This window comes from Chinchilla lanigera, unplaced genomic scaffold (genome assembly GCF_000276665.1).
Source record: "Chinchilla lanigera isolate Chin_1 unplaced genomic scaffold, ChiLan1.0 scaffold00089, whole genome shotgun sequence".
Taxonomy (NCBI): domain Eukaryota; kingdom Metazoa; phylum Chordata; class Mammalia; order Rodentia; family Chinchillidae; genus Chinchilla; species Chinchilla lanigera.
Window position 1 is genome coordinate 708,733 of NW_004955490.1, and position 23,597 is coordinate 732,329.

General features: G+C 38.0%; 1 protein-coding gene across 6 annotated transcripts in view; it reads left to right on the forward strand.

Annotated features, from left to right (window-relative positions):
- Il13ra2 (interleukin 13 receptor, alpha 2) overlaps positions 1 to 23,597 on the forward strand; it is a 50,052-nt gene that overhangs the window by 589 nt on the left and 25,866 nt on the right. Inside the window, exons 2-3 of one of the 6 annotated variants that reach the window (XM_013504555.1) lie at positions 714 to 767; positions 15,371 to 15,393. In XM_013504555.1, coding sequence (XP_013360009.1) covers positions 15,391 to 15,393 — 3 coding nt within the window. In that variant the 5' untranslated portion in view covers positions 714 to 767; positions 15,371 to 15,390. Of the gene's footprint in view, positions 1 to 493; positions 545 to 713; positions 768 to 12,686; positions 12,825 to 15,370; positions 15,394 to 22,016; positions 22,089 to 23,597 lie in introns of those variants that run through there. The other 5 variants (XM_013504557.1, XM_013504556.1, XM_005404624.2 and 2 more) reach the window with 5 other exon arrangements.

The following is a 23,597-nucleotide window of genomic DNA, read 5'->3' on the forward strand; positions in this document are numbered from 1 at the left end:
AAATAAACATCCACTAAGTTTTCCATCAGAAACACTTAGCAATCTGATAAGTACCCTCTTCATTTCAATGCATATATATAAATATATATAAATGTGTATATATATATATAGAGAGAGAGAGAGAAAGAGTTGGGCATGGTGGCACATGCATATAATCTCACAACCCTCTGGGAGGCTGAGGCAGGAGGATCACAAGTTCAAGCCCAACCTGGGCAACTTACTGACTTAGTGACAGTCTGCCTCAGAATTTTAAAAAATATTAAGGAAAGGGGGAGGTGTGGATGTAGCTCATTGTGAAGATCTGTGTTTAATTCCCAGTACAACAAATACACACACACACACACACACACACACACACACATACACACACATCCTTTGTCAAAAATGTATAAACCTTAGTTATGTCCTTTCATTTCCAAACCCAATATCATTACACTCTGAGTAACATGCTCAGTAGGCTTCTTCAATATCTCAGTAATTTTTATCTCATCAGTGATGATTAGTGTCAGTGTCGCCCATTTTCTTTGGAAGAAGAGAATACGATGTAAGTTATGCCAGTCTACACAAGTTCTGTTACCTTAAACTTTTTGCAAAAGAAAAGGTATTTACTTGAACAGTTTCCTTTCTACAGATATCATCAGGAAGTTGACAGATTAAAAGTTCTTTTCCTGTACGTTGACTTGCTTTTAACCAATGTTGTTCTCTTTACACAGGGCTTGTAGTGACAGTTCACAAGAAGGGGCTGAATCCCACACACATTTGGAAAGGTAAGTTTAAATTTTTTAAAAACTTATAATAAAATTGTATAAGATAACTGTAGTAAGGTAAGATGTATTTCAAGTTATTTTTGAAGCATAATTAAAGCTTGACGTCATTTTCAAAGCATCTAGCTTCCTTAACTGTTGAGGAAACTGCATTCTCAAGAAAAGAAAGAATGTGTCCAAGGTAAGAGTGGTAGTATTAGGGTCAAAACTCGGGTTCCTTAAGTCGTCGTTTAGAACTTTACAATGCACAGCACCATGTCTTGCTTTGTTTGGGTGGTTGCCTGATCATGTAGCATGGGTTTATGTGTATCCATTAAGACTAAGAATCTATTGATATAATGAAGTATGACAGTCATATGAAAGTAAGACATGTTCCCTTAAATAAGAGGAACACAGGAAAGATACAGTCTCAGAGGAAGACATATATTTCTTATGTCTTTAAAGACAGCCTTTTCCTTTTGGATTTCTTCTAGAATAAGACGTGAGGAGAAGAAGGGAAATATACTATGCATGGAAATAGAAATAAATGGTCGGTATAATGGGAACTGGCCTCATATTAAATATCATAGATGATAGTCAAGAGATCAAATGTAACATATATTGGCCACAATAAAACCTCATAAGGCCTTATTAGAAAAAATGTTCACAACTACTGAGTTCCTTTTAAAAATATGTATAGGAAGCAGCACCTGTGTAGCTTGGAATGAGGGCCTGCCTGGGTCATCAAGTATTGGGGCAACATACTAAATGAGAGTTGTCAAACAGTGTAGCACTCTAAAAGCAAACTTAACTAATTTATTAAATGAAGGAAACAGCTAATAGCCCAGATTTATATACATCAAAGACTTTATCCCAAAGAAAGCCGTGATTGCCCGGCCATCTCAAATTCTGCCTTTCTAGACAGCTCCAGGCCTCCGTACTTTCTTCCCTCCCTCATATTTTTTCCTATCTTTGACCTATTCTTTCTAGTTTCACCAGATACACACTACAAGAACTTAAAGATGAATAAAAATGTATTCCTTACGCTCAAGAATCTTGAAGTCCAGTTCAGAAGGTAGAGAGGTAAATAGATGATTATGATGCTATCTATTAAACAGAGGGAAACATTTTTCCATCTGGGTCTATGGAAACACAGGCTGCAGGTTTCAGAAAGGGGATGACGTCTTCATGGAGTTTTCAGTGGTAAACATGAAGTCCCTAACTGGACTTGTATCAACATGTTTACCTGCCTACATTTTTGATGAAGTTTCTAGTCCAAAGGCAATAAGGAATAAGAGATACCTGGACTATTTAGGGAAAGGCAGAATGTTTAGTATGACTTTATGGAAGCATAAAGGGACCCAAGTAAAAACAAGCAGCGAATGAACCGTGAGGTGCTTTGGATACCATGAGGAAACTGAAGGGCAGTTGAATTTAAATTGAAGACTAACCCAAACTTGCATTTTGACCTTGTGATTACTAAGTGGAGATAGTATTGGCTTGGGGGAAATGACATCTTAATTTTTATTAAAGAATGCAAAGGATATTTAATTCTTTATAAGTATTGTACCTTAATCAATGGCACATATCAAGTTAACATGTGTGACCAATTTTACTTGAAAGACGTGTAGGATTCTCATTCTTATCCTGTTGCCCTAAACAGGTCTTTCAAAACTTTGGGAAGAAGTGGAACTAATAATACCTTTTCTAGTGTGAATTCCTTAAAGCTCTTTATTGTAACTTCTGGGTTTTTGAGATTCTGCAATCCTTTCTGGCAGACAGGACTGATAAAGTGGGGAAAGGATCTGGTCATTGTTATCTAATGTTGGAGGACTGAATTACCTTGCGGTTTTATTTTTCCCCAGAGGAGGACTGTTATGTTTCAAAGTGGAACTTGAGGAATTTCTGTTAGCATTTACAGAAAATGGCTCCTTTACAAAACAAACGGAAAAAAAAAAATTAAGACGCTTCAGCATAGCTGCCAAGTGTGGCCATGAGAACTTAGACGACTTAGCAATTGTTGCTTTCCTATCTTGCTCCTTTTCGATATTTCATGATTGTGTTTACCCTCTCTTCCGAGAACTATTCCACTGATACATGTATTCATATGCTTATTCCTTACGTATCACTAAAATTTACCAGTCCTAGTCCCTGTGCCTTGCCAAATCCTCGAGATAAGAATGTTATGCTATGCAAATGTGCAAAAGTGAGATGTTAACACATAGCTGCTCCTTCGCCCCATAACGCTAGTACTTTATGTGAGTATCAATGGATTTTCTAGTGAAGAGCAAATAATTGCCACTTTCAGGAGCCTCACACAAATGAGGCTTACTAAGACTGGGACTTGTAACCCCAGTAGATGACCAGTGGAAAATCCTAGCAAATTAATGGACAGATAGATTTTATTCCATTTGGCCTACTGCTCTCCTTTCCAATCAAAACTTTCCATCACATAATTCACACATAGGATTATTATGACCCTGGCTAATAGTAGATGCTTTACACATACTAATTCATTTAATTCCCACTACAGTCCTATGAAGTAGGCCCTATTGGCTATTAGATGAGGAAACTGAGGCATAGAGAACTTGAGTACGTTCTCCAGGGCCACACAGATGGTCAACAATGGAGCTGAGATTCAAGTTCAGGCAGTTTTGCTCTAGATTTAATGCTTTTAGCCACTATGCTATGCTGTCAAACAGGTTTGATTAATTCAGTTTGTAAATCTGTATTTCCACCAGCTACTCTGTTTTCTTCAAATGAGGGCCACATGTGCATCTTACAAAGTAGCCCAGAGCTGGGCTGGGGACATAGCTCAGCGGCTCAAGTGCCTGCCTGGCAAGTATAAGGTCCTGAGTTCAATTCCTGATACAAAAAAATAAAAACAAAAAAAACAGACAGTAGCCCAGAACTAAGAAAATAGTATGCAGATTTGCTGTCCGTATTTCATTTTGCGTTGTTTGTGGTGCTGGGATGAAATCCAGGGCTTTGTGCACCCTAGGCAAGTACTCTTCTACTGAACTACACCCCCAACCTTTACTAGGATATATTTCCATGGCATTAGTATTACCTAATATATTTTTGTTTATTTGTTTTAGTTCTAGCTCCATTATTGGAACGTAAGCCCAAGGAGTGCAGGAGTTTACCTGTTTGTTCATTGCTGTACCCCAGTGATCTAGCACAGAATCGATAACTACTTGCTAAATAAATGATCGGCTCACCCACTGAATGAATCACTAAATGACAGTAACTTAGGGAGATAATAAATCTTAATCTGAGTAAAGAAATAAAACATTTCCTCAAAGATACAAGTGCTAATCTAAAATACTCACAAGATCATCTTAGTGTTACTGTAAACAGTCCAGCTGTACTCTTATATCACCACTTCAAACTCAGTATTAATATACAGTGAATACGACCCTTAAAAATCTGTCCTTTTCCTCTAAATTAAAGGAAGAGATTTGTAAAGGAAGTTGTTTTGAAACCCTATTTGGTGACCTGTTAAACAATTTTAAAACCACATTCCACTAATACAAAGACAACTTGGGAGAATAACATGCATTTTTTTTTTTGGTTGTTTTGTACCAGGAATTGAACTCAGCACTTTGCACTTGCCAGGCAGGTGCTGTGCCACTGTACTATATCACAGCCCTAACATGTATTTTTGATTTTTATTTTTCTTGAAATTATGATGTGCCCTGGCTGTTAGGAATTTTCTGCTGGTTTTCCACTTTCCAGCTGGGACTTAATTTAATTATATTAAAGCTCAATCCAAGAACACTTTCATACACTCTGGTTTCCTGTTAATAGTTCATTAAAATGTTCATTATGTGTTTGTTCTCTGTCTCAGAATTATCAAGGAAGAGCCAGGAAAGAGCACAGTGTGGTAAAATTCTATATGATTGTTTCTCTGAGCACTTTTGATTGAAGAATTGTTTCATTTTATATTATTGTTTAGATATTAAGAGGATAGATGGAAAAGTTGTTTTGTAATTTCTATTCTTGGAAACAAATGTTAGGTATAAAAGACTCACATCTGGTAATGCTGAGGTATAACCTAGTCTCTTTTAATGAATTTATAGAGAAAAAGGTTTTCTATTCTATGAATTGTTTTGAGTGATGCAAATTAATTAAACAGTGTTTAATACTAACTGGCAGTGTAATGTAATAGAAATGGACCCTTACATAGGTTTTGTCACTAACTTGGTGAGGTCTCTCCTTTTAGCATGTTGGTTTTCTTGTTTGTAAGAGAGATTTTTAGACTAGAGGCTTTTTTTAGATTTCTTTGAGGCTTGTTAGTTTAAGATTCTGAAACTGTGATTTTGAAATTCTTGATTTCTCACAGTAGGAATATCATTTCTTATGTCATGATAGATCAGTAAATATATTGTTATATTTGTAATTTTTGAATCTGGATAATGGATACATGATATTTCATTGTACAAATTCTACTTTGGCATATGTTCAAATATTCTGATAGTAATAAATTTGGAAATATGTTCAATAAGATAATTTTTTACATTCATACTACTCTTGTGACATCTATTTCATGCCTATAATGTTTTCTTTCATTTCCCTCTGAAGCAGTTACATAACATGGCAGTTCCACTTATGACATTTCAGGGCAGTTTTCTTTGGCTTTTAGGTAATTGTGCCAAGGCTCAAACCACATTAAAAATTTTCCCAGTGCTCATATTTTCTTTTTGCTTTTTTTTTTATGGTACCAGGGATTGAACTCATGACCTTGTGCTTGCCAAGCAGGCGCTTATGCCACTGAGCTATATCCCTAGCCCCCCAGTGCTCATATTTTCAAACCAAAGATATTCACTGATCAGGAGACTGGCAAAGCTACTTTTAAGATAAACATAATTTGTATTGATTTGGCAACTCAGTTTCGTCTTCTGTAAACTGGGAGTGTTAATACAGTAGTCTTTTCCTCATGAGACTTGGTATTGCGTGATTCCAGTTACCCATGGTCACCCAAGGGTGAGAAGGGTGAGTATAGTATAAGTTACTTAGAAAGAGATAGACCACATTCATATAGCTTTTACTATAATTTGTTGTTAGAAGTATTCTATTATTAGTTAGTGTTGTTAATCTATTACTGTGCTTCATTTATAAATTAAACCTTATCATAGGAACATACACATAGGAAAAGGCATAGTTTATACCGGTTCAGTACTATACATACCTTCAGGCCTGCACTTGGAACATATCACCTGCTGATAAAGGGCCTGGCCGTAATAGTATTTATAGCATGGGGCTGTTGTAAAGACTAAGGAACATGAGTAACCCTTGAACATACTGCCTGCCATGCAGTTTAAACCAATGATATCAGCCTATTCTCTCAGTATTTTTCTTGTTGTTTAGTTACTTGCATTATTAGAAGAAAAGTTATAAGTAGAAGAAATTTTAAGGGTGAAAATAAGGTGAAGTTCAGTGAACACTTATTAAACATCTGCTATATTCTGAAAACTGGATTTATAGAGTCAAATAAAACCCCATTCCTGCTCCTAAAGAAATCACACACTAAGGTGAGAAACAGACATGAAAAGGTAGTCAGGACTGAATTTAAAGGAGTGACAGAGTAGAAAATTGCTGCTATGCTGGAATTTAAAGGATGGTCAGAAGTGACCACAAAAAGCAAGCCCGTCTCTGCCCATCACTAGGTTTCAAATCCATTTGCACATTTTTTCATTTTAGATTTTTGGATTTTGAGATTCCATGTGCAAATATCTTTGTGAAGAGCAACACTGTAGGTAATATCAATTAGCCCTTTAGTAATTTGTTATATTTCTGTGTTTGTTAAGGTATCTGGTAACTGCTATAATCAAAAGGCTTCAAAGGATGATTGCTCAAGCAACAGAGCGAAAGGTGGCACTGCTGCAGGTCACCCAAGGCTCAGGGTTCTTCTGCCTTTTACTTGGCTACCTCCTAGTATGCTGACCCCGTCTATGTGGTCAAATATGGCTTTCACTACCACATCTGGGCTGTACCTTGCTGACTGGGCAGGAGGAGGGAAAGAAGACAAGTGCTTTTCTTGGTAAAACATGCTCCAAAGGTTGTATACGTAACTCTTGCATTTCATTGTCTACATTTTAGTCACATCTTCATACCATGCAGCAAAGCTGGCTGTGTACACGCTAAAATGTATGCATTTCTGTTACTAAAAGAAAAAATAGAAGAGAAGATATGAAACACAATTAGTAGTCTCTGCCACAAGTTTTCAAACTTTATCTTGACTAGCTTTCTGAAAGAACGTGGCTTTTCCACAAAGATAAACCGTATGACTAACAGAGAAATTGTTCTAGTTGGGCATGGTGAGACACACTGGTAATCCCAGCTCTCTGGGAGACAGAGGGGTTGTAATTTCAAACCCAGCCTGGGCACTTTTGGGACTTAGTGAGACCCTGCCTCAAAATAAAAAATAAAGAGGACTGGGGATGTAGCTCAGTGCAAAGGCTCTGGGTTCAATCCCACAAAAAAAGAAATTGTTATTATGAAGGCTGGTTTCTTTGTGGTGTTTCCTGATACCGACCCATTTTACAAATCTTAGATTATTTGACACCAACTGGTTTACAATAATTCAGTTCTAACACTAGCTGTTTTTTAGAGCAGATCCTGCAGAGTAAGGGCTCAGTCCCACAACACTGCACCTTCTTCTGATGCCAGTAACAAGGCCCAGTACTTTCGATCAACTGGCTATAATTTGGGAGTTTCCACAATCCTCTCTAAAGCTTGATAATTCTCTGGAGTGATTCCTAGAACTCAAGAAAATACTGTGTTTACTACTTCCAGTTTAATATAAAGGACAAGACTCAGGAACAACCAAATGGAAGAGGGTGTGTGTATGTATGTGTGTGTGTGTGTGTGTGTGTGTGTGTGTGTAGGGGGTCCATGTACTCTTCTTTGTGCATGCCAACCTCTCAGCACTTTGATGTATTCACCAACCTGGAGTTCTCTGAACAAGTGCTTTCATTTAGGGTTTATTTTTAGTATTTAAAAAAGTTTAATTGACGTATAATACTTGTAGATGTTTTACCTGGCAAGCACAAGATCCTCAGCTCGATTCCTGGTACCAAAAAAATAAAAAATAAAATAAAATTAAAAAATACTTGTAGATGTTTATGGGGTACAGTGTAATAAATCAGTACATGTTTACAATGGGTAATGATCACATCAGAGTAATTTGAATTTTCATCTCCTCAAACATTTATCATTTCTGTGTGTTGAGAAACTGAAGTCTTCTTTATAGTTATTCTGAAATACATCATAAATTACTGTTTATTATAGTTACCCTACTCTAGTGACCACTATTCTCGCTAGTGACCACTGTTCTGTGCTTTTTTCTGTGAGATCAACTTTTTTTGTGGGGAGTACTAAGGAGTGGACTAAAGGTCTCCACACTGAGTCACCTCCCTAGCCACCTCCCCTTTGATTTTGAAACACAGTTTTGTTCAGTTGTCCAGGTTGGGCTTGAACTTGTGATCGTCTTGCCTCAGCCTCCCAGAGTGCTAGGATTACAAACCTGTGCCACCAAACCCAGCTGAGAATGACTTAAACTTCCACAAAAGAGTAAAGAATATGTAGTATTTCTCTTTCGGTGACTGGCTTATGTCACTTAATATATTGTTCTCCAATTCCGTCTATTTTTCAAAAGACAGAATTTTATTCTTTTTTATGGCTGAATAGCATGTCATTGCATACAGATGCACGTATTTTTGTTCTCTGTTCATCTACAGGTGGGCACTCTAGTTGACTCCATATCTTGGCTATTGTGAGTGGTACTGCGATGAACATGGGAATGCGGGTATCTCTTCAACATAGCTATTTCATTTCCACTGGATTAAAGCCCAGTACTAGGATTGGTAGAGCATTCTGCTTTTAATAGAATTCATCGCTTGTGGTTCTGTTTTTAATTCTTTTAGTAACTTCCATACTGTCGTCCATACTGGCTGTCGTAATCTATGTTTCTGCCAGCAGTTTGCAGCAGTTCCCTTTTCTCCTCACCCTCACCAGCACTTCGCTTTCCATCTCTCTGATGACCGTCCTTCTGACGGGATGAGATCTCATTTTGGTTTTGATTTGCATTTCCCTGAGGAGTACCTATATGGAGCACATTTTCCCCCACATATTTGTTAGTCATTTGTCTTCTTTTGAGAAATGTCTGTTCAGATCATTTTCCCTTTTTTTAATTGGATTTTTTTTTCTTTTGGGTGATGTGTTTAGTTCTTCATATGTTCTGGATATTGATTCCTTGTTGGACGATTAGTTTGCACATATTTTCTTCCATTCTGTAGGCTCTATGCTAATTCTGTTGATTCTTTCCTTTATTGGAGGAAAGCTCCCTAGTATGATATACCATTTGTCTCTTCTTGCTTTTGTTGACTGTGCTTCCAAAATATCCACTTACACTGATGTCTATCTCTCTATCTGTCTTTATTTTGTGTTTTTGAGACAGGTCTCACTATGCAGTTCAGGCTGGCCTTGAACTCACCATGTAGCTCAGGCTGGCTTCGAAGTCGCAACAATCCTCTTGCCTCAGCCTCCCGAGTGCTAGGAGTATAGGCCTGAGCCACCATGCCCGATAACACTAATGTCTTACAATAGTTCCTTTATTTAGGACTTTTAAGGGACAGTCCATGATGTAGGCATTTTATTAAATCAAGGCCCAGCATTGATTGACTCAATTTCCTGCACCTCTCCCCTCTGTAGAGATGAGCATTGGGGCTGAAATTTGCAAACCTGTGGTAGGTTGCTGTGACTACCAGTCCCCATCCTCCAAGAGTCACCCATTAGCATACATTTAGGTTTGGGTGGAAGGCGCTCATTAAGAATAACAAAAGAGGTTCCTGTCATTCCAGAAATTCCAAGGGCTTTAGGCACTCTTTGCAAGAAAACAGGGACAAAGGACTAAAGGTATTTAAAACATTTAGGAAAACAGGACTAAATGTATTTTTCAGTATTTCATTAGATATTATCTGAAGCACAGTTGGTGTCCAAACCCTCTCTGCTTGAAGACGCTCTCCCTTTTGACAGTACAGCATTAGTTGTGCTCCCCTCTGAGCTCCCTTAGGTGCCAGCGATTGCCTCTATTATAGTATACTGTTCTCACACTACTGTAAATATTTGATAATTTTGGGTTTCTGTCTCTGGAGTGTGGCCAGCAGGAGACAGCATCTAACTCATCTTTGTACCCTGGCATCAAATAGTGCCTAGCAAATCATTGTGCTGTAACTGGTGAGTGAGTGTGAGTGAATGGAAAAGAGTCTGCTTCTGTGGACCTCTGAGGTCAGGCCTGTTTGTGTTAATTCTTACTCCTGACAAGAATCTGTGGATTGGAAGCTGATATTGCTAACTAGATATCCCAAATCGGGTAGTTTTCTTGGGAATCTTAGCTCTGGTCCCTTGCTGTTGAATCCTGTAGTCTGAATAAGGTCGCACAGAATATGATTCACAGTTTTGTTTATTGTTTTGGTTTTTGGTGGTACTGGGAGTGAACCCCAGGGCCTTTGCTCTGAGCTCCATCCTTATCTCTTTTATTTTGAGACAGGATCTCACTAAGTTGTTAAGTTGCCTAGAGTGAGTTGGAACTTGTGCTCCTCCTGTCTCAGTCTCCCAAGTGCCGGGATTACAGGCTTGTGTCACCATGCCCAGCTCAGGATATTCTCTTTATATGACACTGCTATTCCGTATAATAAGCAATTCTAGCGAATAGCTTTACAAGTCAATTTTCTAGAGGTGCTATGATTAAAAAAACCCTCAGAAACTTAAAAGTTTGAAATGTATACAAATATTTAAAAACTGTTATCACAGTCAGAATTTTGTTTTAAACCATGTGTATATATGTGCTAATACATTTATACACTAAATAGCGAGTATCTATTGTTCTTGCTTTTGTTTATTTAATATTCTTATTATATTATATTTAATATTATATATGTATTTATATATTATAGAGAAAATAACACTTTAAGACATTAAAAAACCTGTGCAATCTACATTTGTGCGTTCAACCACATACTGAGAAAATATTTTCAAAAATTGGGTTATATTGAACTTGTACAGACTTGTTTTTCTTGGCATTATTTCTTAAACAATACAGCATAACAGCTACTTACAGTTAATTTAAATGAATTAACTTTCTAATGTATTTCTTTTCACAATAAGAAGCAAAGCATAGCCTATACTTTCAGTGATTGAGCTACCAAAGCAAAGTAGAAGGACTGATGGACATTGACAACAGAAGCACAGTATATTATTGTTTCCAACTGTATTTTGTCAACTAAATTTAACTTACGATGGGCGTATCTATAAATAAAGGTTCTCTATAAGAATGTCATGAATACGGACCTGTGGCACTGAAAGATAAGTTATAACACAGTAAGTATTTGTAAGTACCAGAAGACTTGGGAGGGAAACAAGAAGTTTAAAGAAAGTTGCCTGGAGTATTTGTTATTTTTTTTTTTAGTAGAAGACAGTTAAATTGCAATTGCAATCTCAGGAAAAGGAAGGCTATTTTGAATCCGGCTCTCCTTTTCCTTACAACTGAGTAAGCAAATTCTGATGATAAAGTCCCTCATGGAGGCCTGATAGTTTCTGACAAAGATGATTATGGAAGAACCAAGTCAGCAGATGTCTAAAAGCCAAATAACAGACTCCCTAAACAATTCCCGGCTTCTTCCCACCTTCCTAACTTCATTTTACAGAGAAGCGTCAACTCTGGTAATGAGCGCAAATAAAAAGACACTTGGATAAAGTGTAAAGTTAGTAAGGGAGACAAGACTATACCTATTGTTCTGTCTTCAAACAGACTCCCTGTATTTCTAATTTTTGTATGTATGTATGTGTTTAATGTAAAACTTCTGAGAGAAGTTATCAAGTCCAAGCCTATGCTCCAAAGCAAAGAATATTATGTTTACCCATTGGAATAGCAGGTGTTATGGAAAATGGATCCAATCTCAATCCATTCTCATTTTAAATTACTTACAACATGCCATCTATTCTGGAAAAGCACTAAAAAGTGCTCTGGCTTCTTATGGCTTTGCATGATTCCTATTCCTGGACATGGAGATTAAACCAAGGACAGAAAAAATCTCTGTGGAGACTGGAAGGATCATGAACAATTTGATGCTGGCCTGAGCCTCTCACTTTTACTTGGTCTGAAATAAAATCTCATTTGGGTATGTAAAGAAAGATTTGATACACTTTCAGTGGAAAAAGAAATGTATAGTACTTGACATTTACTGAATTTTAATTATAATACGAAAGATTTTTAAAAAATCACAGGCACTGGATAAACATAATCTTGTTCTATCAGCTCATTTTACATATGTGAAACTGACCATTTCTTATGAAAAGTAGTGTCAATTTTTGTTTGGGATTAGAAGGCTGGAATGGATGACTTCTGAGGTTTTATTAAGTAATACATTTTGTGTGGTGCTGGGGATTGAACCCAGGGCCTTGTACCTGCTAAACACAGACTACATACCCAGCCCTTACAATAAATTTTTTTCAAACTGAGTTCCTAAAAGGCTACAGAGATTTCTCAAGGTGAATTCCAGGATTCCTTGTCTACTTTTGACTCTTCATACTTAAAGGTATTTGAAATTCAAAACAATGATTCCTTTGGGTAGTACACCGTGAAAATATAAATCTGGCAATCATATACTTACCTTTGGATTATCTTTTAATTCCCAATGTGGTGAGTCATATAGTAAAATAAAATTGGCATACTAAGAGGCTGTATCAGGAACTAATTAAAAGGGGACGAGTCACTCAAGTGAACTTTGTAATTTCCTTTGAATTTTTGCAAATGTAACCTTGAATACTGATCTGCTTTGAATGCAGATGTTTTCATAGCAGGTAGTACTTTTATGGATAAACCAAGGTTCCTCCTACATAAACTACTTAGGTTTCAGTTCTCAGGTCATTTAAAAACCACTACGAGAAGAAGTTGTTCCTTAGGGCAGGCTAGAGACTTCAGTGATATCACAGAAGAATCTGATTACATCTGAACACATTATTCATATAGCGTAAGTCTAGAACTTAAATCTGTGGGAGGAAGTGCAAGACTGAGAGGTAACTTGTTTTGAATAATTGCTTTTTCATCTTTGCTTAATGGACTTATTAATCTTTTTGTGGCAAAAATTGTTTGATTTGGCATAAAATACTTTTGGGAAAATACTCTCCCTTTTTGCACAAAGCTAACTAATGGTGCTGGATCACTATATGGATAGCGCTATTGCTTTAATTTTAATTCTCATTAGATTTTATTTCCTATAAAAACTGTACCTCTTTTAAGTAAAAGTGGGCCCATACAAATAAGGATAGCTTCATTTTAGTGTTCTCTGAGATTATTTTCTATATGAATTTTTTTTCTACAAATGAAAATGCTTCATTTTGTATGAAACTTTCTTTCTTAAGCTCAGATACCTAGAGTTCCTCTAAAGTGAATAATTTCGTTACCTTTATATGATGTTTTGTTTTAATTTATATATCATTCAAATCTTGTATATGTATGATTTCACTCGTTCCTATGTTGTGATCCCATATATAATAGGGTTATTAAAGTAAAAATTTCCAGTATGTTATACCTTTGATGCTTTTTTTTTCCTCTGAAAGAATACAAAGTCAGCACTTAAATATGACCGTTACTTTTACACACTACACTCACTTTAGGTACTTCAGATTAGCTTTGTTCTTTTAATGATCTAAAAAGGTGCACAAAACAAATATATCAACACCAAGGAGTTACCAAGTATTTCTTACTGAAATTTTATTACACTGAATGATGTAGAGAGTTCAAGACTCGAATAAATTGCGTAAACCTACTATTAATATTATAGTTTTAGGTGGGGTGGCTACAAAACTACAGACCAACAGATCTGGTTTCCTGTTCTACGTCTCCCTAGGAAGCTCTGTGACACTGAAAGGGACATCTCACCTTTCCACCTTTCCGCTGTTACTTTTTTCTTCTGTAAAATAAGCCAGATGTCCTGACTTTGCCTAATGTTCTGAAAGGCAATAAAACTGTTACAAATAATTACTTAGAGAGTGGGAAAAAACAAAGGAAAGGTAGAACACCTATTGCACTGGTTTTATTTTTCTCAGTGTTAAGATCATAACTAAACAAAAAGCTGCTTTCAGCGTATATTTTGAAAATCACAGGATGAGAGTCATGTGCCACCATACCTGGTTATGTATCCCACCTTTTTAAGAGCATTATTGTTATCATAATGTGTGCCTTCATTACCTATATCCAGAACTTTTCTCGTTCTTTTTTTTTTTTTTTGTACTGGAAATTGAACTCAGGACCTTGCACCTGCCAGGCCAGCTCTGTGCCCCTCAGCTATATCCTTGGCTCTTGTAGAACTGTTCTAAAAGTTTCCTAAGTTGTTGTTTCTGTCTCGCTTCTAGCCCCCTCAGATCAATTCTCTTAAGTGTGGTACAGCCATATCCCCAAAAAAGGAAAAAAGTCATATCCCTGAAGTTTGCATATGTACTAAATAGCTATTTAGACATAACCCTCAGCTTGAAAACTCCTTCAGTACTTATTTATGACCCTGAGGATTAAGTACAAAATCTTTTTGTATGTCTCAGAAGGCATGTCTGTGTGCATTTTATACTGCAGCCCAAATGGAGAACTGGTAGACCCCCATATATGTTAGGATTTATCAACTCTCTGCATGTCCTTAATCTGTTTTCCTGGAGGAGAATTCCTTCCTTCAAGTTCCCCATCACCTCTTTGGCAACCACCTCCTTATCAGTGAGATAGCTTAGGTCCTATTTCCTTTAAAGAATGTTTCCTGACCACCCAAGAGCAGATTAAGTACCTGTCTTATGTGCTTCTAATTGCTTGCCTCTTTCCTGGAACTTATTACTTCTTATTATAATTGATGATTGTATAAATCTAGCCCACAAACTTGGGTATGCAAGAAACTTCACACTTTAAAACATTCAAGCTGTCTTCTGCTCAGCATTCTGCTAGGAAAGTAAAAAACACAACTTTAGTCAACCCTCTAGCTGCTGGGTTATGTAAATATTTAAGGTGTTAGGCTACCCCCAATATTGGGAGGAGGGGCCCTTCGGTGATTGATCATTAATCTTCTGTCGACTCTCTGATGTACCATTTTGCCTCAACCTGCAAAGGACTTTGCATACTTGTTGCTGCTACACCTAGCCTGTGCTTGGGGGCTGGAGTGCTGCTGAGACTGGGTCCCCTATGTCTAGGGTACAACACACTAAAGAAAACTCCTCTGACTCCTTCCCTTCCTAGGCAGTTGCCATTACAGTTGAACTGTTCCCTATTTTCCCTGTCACCTCTAACCCTTACCAGACCCTTTGCTTTGTTTTCTTTCAGGTCTTTTGTATACTATGTCCCTTTCTTTCCTCTTAATACTCTAAAGGAAATTTTGCCAGTTCTCGTGAAACCCTCACTGACATTGCCAAGCATACTTTCTCATGAACTTGGGTTTGGGAACTTCTGCTTTCAGTTCTGGCAGCAGGGGAGGAGGAATCCCATTGGATACGGAATAATAAAATGGCCCGTCTAGCTTCTTCAATTAGGGAGCTTAGAGGAAAAACACAAATGCTCATTTCAAAATATGTTTCCCCTTGTCTTTTAGAAGATCGTCTGCTTTAGTAAATGGTGAGTACCTTTTAAAATATTGTGGAATTGAACTCCCTAACAGTTTAGCAGTGAGCACAGAGGAGACTCATGCAATCCAGTCTCGGGAGCTAGCACAGCAAATGTACAGAAGGAAGCCTTGCCTGAGTGAAATCTCGGTGCCTATAAGTAATCTCAATGACTAGGCTAAGTAATAGGATTGCTATAAGTGAAACTGTATGGACAAAGTCTTAGGGATAAAGCAGAATGCTAGACTGGGCATGGTGGCCTGCACCTATAAACCCAGTGCTCTGGGGGACTGAGGCAGGAGGATCACAGGTTCGAGCCCAGCTTGAGCAATTTAATAACTTAGCAGGACCTTGTCTCAAAAGAGTTATTTTATTTTATTAGTACATGCTTGTAGTATATAATGATTACATTCACTGTGTGTGGTTGGTACATGTACATAACACATCTTATTTCTTTTTTTTTTTCATAAAATAAAAAAATTAAAAGGGCTTGGGATATAGCTCAGTGCAAAGACTCTGTGTTCATCCTCCAATACTGAAAAAAGAAAAGGGGAAAAACAGAGATGTAGAGGTGAACAGTGTTACCCAGGGAGAACACAGAATCAGAAGAGACAAAGGTCTGGGATGAACCTTCAAAGAGCTCTGAAATTTATTATTAGGATAAACCTGATTAAAGGATGAGCCTGATTGCTTCTCCGCCTTTTGGCTAAGATCAAGTGTAGGATGAGCCTGAAAATGAAATGAAAAGGATGGCCAGAGAGGTAGAATGGAAACTGGATTCAGAAAAACCACCCAGAAAGGACTGCAAGAAGGATGTTCGTGGACAGATGAATGCTGCTGAGAGATCAAGACTGGAATAAAAAATATCGATTGGATTGAGTACCATGGAAATCATTGGCTCTTCTGGTGAGACCTGTTCCAAGGGAGCTGTGGGTCGGTGATGAAGTAAACGAAGAAGCTGGAAGACAATGGCTGAAGAATGTGGAGGAGGGTGTGAGAAATGGCAGAGTGGACAACTCTGCTCTGAAGAGAATGGGAGTGTTGGGGTTGTAGCTGAAGGCAAATGTGTAGGCACAGCAGCTTGTTCTATCTTTAAAGTTTGGGAGAAACGAGCAATTCAAATGTGAATGGGATGTATCCGCTACATGCATTTTATGTGTGTTGAAGATACATAAGAGAGAAGAAATTTTAAATGTAAGACTCCTGAAAACGTAAGTAGGATTAGAACTCAAAACACATATGAGGAGTGTTACCTTCAATAATAGAAAATATACCTCTGATATCACAGCAAAAGGAAAAGAGAGGATGCAGTAATATTTTTGTTTCAAACCAGAAAAATGAAGAGGTTTCTAACTGTAAGTTCAATTTTCTTTTTAAAGAGACAAGGTCATGTGCTGAGGTGGGGGAGACGTGGCAAGAGGACTGAAGGGTAGAAAATGTTCACAAATGTCAATAATGCAGTGAATTCTAACAGAGACATGTAATAAGGCTTTGAGTAGCACAGTGAACTTATTTAAAATTGAATGTTAAGAATTTATTATAGAACTTCTTTCATCAGTGTTGTAGTCAGAGTTTGCAAGGGAATAGATTTAATACAGGACATATAATTTATAGGATTATTTTATCATATTCACCCAAAAAGTCAAATGCAGAAGAGTGCAAGAGATCTCTCCTCACACTGGAGACCCAAAGAATCCAGCTGAGGGCCTGGATCCTCTGGCAATGCCCTGCACGTGCAGTGTGTTTCCCTTGTTTGATTGATGAAAGGTGGCTCAACTGTAAAACCACAGACTAGCAAGCAGGAAGCAGAAAAGAGCAAAAGGGAAGGGAGGAAAAGGTCCGTTCATTTTAAGTGCGGAGACAGTGCTTCCGGTTGCATCTCTTAGACCAGAACTTTGCTCCATGCCACACACAGCCAAAGGACACTCAGAAGTGTAGTTTTTGTTTTGTTGGTCTTGTTTGGAGACAAAACTTAGGGGTTCTGTTACTCCTGAAGGAGAGTAATAGTAGCCACCACTTCCAACAATGATTGTACCGTTCACATCTCTGCCAGTGACTTGAGAGACAGGCCCACCTTTTGTAGTGCTTTTCTTGTCCGCCTCCTCAGTAGACCTGAGGGCAGGGAGCACTGTCTTGCCTGTTTTTGTGTCTGCAGCACTGAGGATGGAAGCTAGGGAAGTACCTGAGAAAGGAAGATCTGGATGGATGCCTGGGACCATTTCAGCACTAACGCAATAAGCAAAGGTGAAGTTAGGTAAAGGTTCTAAAAATAGAGACTCTCGAAGCCAGGAATTCATTTCTATGAGGGACAAGCAGTGTCTTGAGAAACAACAAAGCTCTGCCAACATATGAATAAAAAAACCTTTTTGACTCATAAATACTTTTAAAAGGTAAGCTTACAAGGTTGCAAGATGGGTTTAATCTTCAAGTGATGCATGGAAAATATTGTTCTGAAGCCAAACAACTAATAAAAAAATGTGTTGAGAGATTGGCCTGGTAATTAAAAATAAGGAAAGGAGTGATCTAAAATACATTAATTTCCTCATAGTGGAAAAGAGAAACACCAGTAAGAAGGAGGAAAAGAGGAAGAAAGAGGGAAAAGAAAAGTAAAAAGAAGAAAAGGAATGGACCCAAACAGAGAGGGGCGGGGGAAGGAGCAGACAGCAAGGGACTGAATTGATGCTGCTATCCATGGTCTGCATTCCAAACAGGCTGCCCACCTAGACCAGCATAAAACTAATCTTTCCTAGAGCTATGCACCTACCGGTACTCTTGGAGGTACATTCCGCTATACTGTTTGATTGCTCAAAGTTTTCCAACCGCAGTGAAGATTATATGTTTCTGTTATGCATTTTGAAATCAGGGCTAGAACCAGAATTTCTGATACTCCCTTGGTTCTCACTTTACATTTCCAGACTAACAACCAAATTTTTAAATTGCCATATAGCAATACCGTTAAAGGTGTTTCTAATAATTGTGTTGCAGTAAACAGATATAGAAGAAAACAAATGAAATCTTGTATTGAACATAGAAAGTGGAATTGTTCTATAGTCAGGAGAAATTAGAGACAGCTTAGTAGAAATGCAAGAAATTAGAGACAGCTTTGCCAAACAGCTAGAGCAGATGTGATAGTGGACATCAGGGAACTTCTGTCTCAGTGATAACAGAAATTGAGGCTGAGGTAAGGGGCATAACTCACTGGCAAAACCTTTTAATTGAGAAGGAAGAGAAAACAGGGAGAGGACCTCAGTGTGAGAAGAGCTGAAGGAAGTGCTGTGCTGTGCTGTACTGGCCAGTTAACAAAGGAAGGGGAAAGTTTTTTATTCATATGTAAGGCTGCGGGGAGCGGGGGAGGTCTGGTAATTTTTCATTGGTTTAGGGCAAAGCTTCAAAAGATGCTTTCTTTTCCCGTGCAAATATCTCAGCGTCAAGAAATAGGCAGCCAGCTTATTCCAGGCACTATTCCTTTCTCTCCATCGGTGCCCCCATCCTGCACAAGCACCCTGGCCTTGTAATAAGGGTAGGCCGCTGTAGTTGCTAAGAGAACACATTGTAAGTGTGGGAGATAATGTAAATCATGCTTTTAACGAGGAACAGGTTAAAGGCCCGAGGTTTTTTGATCCTCTGTCCCTCTGTGGTGATCCCCAGCAGATTTATTTTTTCATCTAGTTTATTCTTGGAGATGATATGGCATCCTGGCTTTAATGATGCAGCTGGTTTTGGAGGTCAATGCGACTTCTGGGCGTAGAGTGAGGATGTGAGGAAGAACACATTGCATACTTTTAGTACTAATAGGCCTTGAGTTAAGCCCCTGGTCCCCATGGTGGTATTCATTAAACTAATCACTGGTGAAACTTAACTTTGATAGTTTATAATTACCTCAGAAAAATGCTTTGCCTTGGCATCGTACTCCTTGGTAGTCTCAAACTTCTCTGACCTGTATTCCTCAAATAGGAGCACCAATACTACTAAACAGGTATGGCAACAACCCGAGGAAAGATAGGTCAGAGACTTCCCGTAGGATGCTTTCCATCCTTGGCTTCAATTTTGGCTGTACTAGGGGCTGAACCCGGGGCCTTCACACTGACTTATACCACCAACCCTTTTCAATTTTACTGAAATTTCAAGACAAAGTCTCGGTAAGTCACTAAGTTGTCCAGGCTGAGCTCAAAATTGTGATCCTCTTGTTGCAGAGCCCCTCCGGCCGCCATGAGTGCTGGGATTGCAAGTGTGCGCCACCACGCCTGGCTCCCATCCATATTTTAAAAAGGGAAGAAGTGAGATATTTCTTCTAGCTATAGCTTCTCATGTCCTTTCATAACAAACTTCTCAGAGGCACTGTTTGGAAGTCTGCAAACCTAAGTGACTTCCCTGTAGGGAGAGGAAAAGGGCTAAGTTTGAGTTGATCACCAATGGCCAGTGATATAATTAATCATACCTATGTAGTAAACTCTGTGCAAAAGGTCTGGGTCTGAAGGGCCTCGTGTGTCTTTCCTAATGCATCTCTTCCCTCTAGCTATTCACCTTCATCCTTTGTATTATCATCTATAAATGGGTAAAAATAAGTGAAAGTTTCCCTGAACCATCTTAGCAAGTGAGTCGAACCGGAGGAGGTTATGGGAAACTTGATTTATAGTCAGTCTGTCCTAAGGTCACAAGTGGGGGCTTGGGACAAAGCACGTAAAGTGCAGAGACAGTTGTGGTCACTGAACCCTCAAATTATGAGCTCTCAAGCCATCTCCAAGGAGATAGTGTCAGAACTGAACTGAATTAAAGGACATGGCAGTTAGTATCTGTGGGAGAATTGGTTGGTTGTTAGTAGGAAGAAATCCCCACACAGTTTGGTGACCAGGGATGAAGGTGTCTGTGCTATCTTGACCTTGTGGAAATAAGAAAAACACTGTTTTTCCTATTCTTAATAGTTATATATATTCATTGTCTTCAATTTTTACTCCTCCATTCTTTCTTGAACTTTCTTTAACTGAGTTTTATCCCTGATATTCCAGTGAATGAATTCCCTTATCAATATCACCAATTATCTCCACTATGCTAAGTCCAGTAGATCATTTTACTCTTACCTCTTAGGTTTTGCTCATCTGACTCTACCTAGCAGCAGCTTTTGACATTGTCTATCATACTAGAATCATTTTCTCCACTTGATCCCTGGGACACCATAAACTCTTAGTTTTCCTCCTACCCCTCTGGTCTCTACTTAGTCTCTTCTGCACCTCTTCATCTCTTTTACGTCTGTATTTGAAGGTCCTGGTCCATGGCTCTCTTTCCTTTATCTCATCTACTCTGTAGTTTAGGTGACTTCAATTGACCCTATCACTATGCTGTCTATGTGTAGATGGCTCTAAAATTTGTATCTATAACTCTGTATGTACAATGTCTTTCCTCTAATCTCTATAGGCAGTTATCCAGCTGTCTATTTAGCTTCTCCCCTCCTCCCCTTGAATATTAGTTAGGTAACTCAAACTTAACTATGCAAAAAAAAAAAAAAAAAAATCCTCCTCTTTTTTGTGGTAAGGATGGAACCCAGGGCCCTGTGCGTGCTAGACAAATGCTCTACCACTGAACTACTTCTCCAGCCCCCAAATTGAATGCCTGACCATCATCCCCAGGCCCCATAAAGTTATTCAGTTGCCCATTGTAAAAAAAAGAGGCATCATCTTGTGATACTTGATACTCAATCTGCTAGCAACTTCTATCAGTATCTTCACTGTTATCAACCTGGTTCAAGCATTGCCTCTAACCTGGGTCGTAGCGTCTACATTTGCCTTCTACACAGTTGTCTTTTCAAATGTAATTTACATCATGTCACTCTGTTCTCAACTGTTCAATTTCTTCCCATTTCACTAAAAGTAAATGGTAAATCCATTACCACGGTTTACTCTCTGTCTGTTTTGTGAGATTATCTTCCAATGTTTCCTATTCCCTATCCTAGTGTTCTCACTATTTTTAGAATTAGTATGCTGTTTTCCCAGATTAGAGCTTTAGAGTGTGCTATTTCTTCTATCTGAAAAATTCTTTTCTAGTATCTCTTCCTCCCTGAGGTCCTTAATGTCACTTTCCCAGAGAGGCAGTCCCTGACCTTTTCATCTAAAATATAACCCCATTACTCCTTCATGTTATCCTGCTTTATTTTTCCTTATACAATTTGTATATATCTGATACATTTATTTTCTGTCTCCCACACCAGAGATGAAGGTAAGTATTCTGTCTGATTCACTATTGTATGTCTGATTCACTATTGTATTGTATTTTGGCTCCCCCAAATAACCGGTGAAGAGCAAATTCATAATAGGTATATTTGCTTCTTTTTGTTTCCAATTCGTTTTTATAACTGAAGGTCTTGTATATAATATAATGCCATATTTCTGTGTTCTTGCAGTCTATGCTTTATGCACATAAAAAGCATACTGGTGGAATAATCTTGAAGGATTATGAAACTTGCTATTGCACATTTTGTATTCTGTTTTCACTGATTATTGAGCGGGCAGGGCACAAGCTGTTACTTTTGAAGTAGTTACATGATGAAATTGTTTTGGGTACAGTACACACTGTTTGCACACAAGTACTTGGGAGCATCTGGGAGTGCAGAGGAGTGCTAAACAAAAGAGATTGTTTTGCCAGTTCCAGAGCGGTGATGTCTTTCAAGACAGTGTGTTGCTCTTCAGCTACAACTTCACTGGAATAGAATGCAAGGTATTTTTAACAATAATAATTTGACATGTTTTAAGAAATATTTCCTAATCGAGGACCTGTGGGGATTTTTAAAGGGTCATAAAATTTTTTAATGGGCTGCTTTTTAAAAGCTTGTTAGATGAATTACAAAATAATAAAGCTCCAATCTGCTTAGATTAGGGACAAATTTTGAAATATGTAAACTGCGTCATGAATTAGTATTGTAAACTTGAATAGCTACAGTAGCTCAAACTAAAATCTCTAGCTTTTACAGTGCTTCAAGAACTGGTTCACTGGGTAGACTCAGGATGCCCTATAGCAGATCACTGGAAAAAAATGATGGACTAGGATGACTAATGTTTTTCCAGGACTTATTGAACATATTCCTTAAATATCAATGTTAGTGTGAAGTCTTGTGCAAATATAATCAAGTTATGGCTAACTGGCTATTAAAGTGATCTTTGTTAAAAGTTTCTACCTGTATTTCATTTGCACAGTTATTTTCATCATTCAGCATGTGCCTAGCCTAAATCCCTTGTGTATTTTTGTAGGAAATCACTTACATTAATTGACTAGTAGCAAACATTGCAAATCTGGTTCAGAGCTCTTTTGTGTTTGAATGTATCCAAAATCATCTTCAGGATTCTTTCTAAGTTACTCCACTGCAGAATGTGTTCTTTGGTAGTTATTATGGAAATTGGGTTTGACTCACCACTAGGTCATGAGCTGATTTCCCAATTAGTGAGCCATGCTTCGATCTCAGCATGCTATTAGACCGCAAGACCTGGCACGTTTTAGGTGTTCTGAATATAATGCTGAGTCATGACCATACTCTAGAAACTATGAATACACATTTTGATGTGTTATATGGTCTCCTTGAAACAAGTGTGTTATCCAGGAAGCCAGTGCTCTCAAATTACATCCTGGAACCAAGGGTAGACAAATAGCACTTAACTAATGAAATTGAGAGTGGTATCCTAGGGATAACTTGTATGAGATGAAATTGATCTCAGAATGGGATTAGTTGAAAGATAGTGTTATATGTTAAAAGTAGCATGGCCTTTAAAATCAGATACAGACATCTTTTCTTGCTTAAATTGTATGACCTTGAGAAATTTCCTTAACTTTTCTGAGCCTCAAATGCCTCAATAGCAATAATAGCTATTAATGTTTGGGAGGCTAAAAAACATTTGGCACCTACATTGACAAGTAATAAAGTTTAAATAAACTGTGGTCCCGATTAACATTCTCTAAAGGCATCTGGCAAAGCTGGGGGCAGACCTCAGGTCTCCTGGTCGATGCCTTCTCGTGTAAGATGCCATCACTGGATCATTTTAGTCTGCATCACAATACCTTTCCACTTCTCTCTCCTCGAATTCTACTTCTCTATTTTCCCATTTTCTTTCTCCCAAGCTCGATATTTTTAGATACTTAAAACATGTAAGTAGAAAGTTTCAAATTTTCTAGCACTGTTTTTCCCCAATGGTAACAGAAAACATGCTCCAATTAACTTTCTTTCTTTCTTTCTTT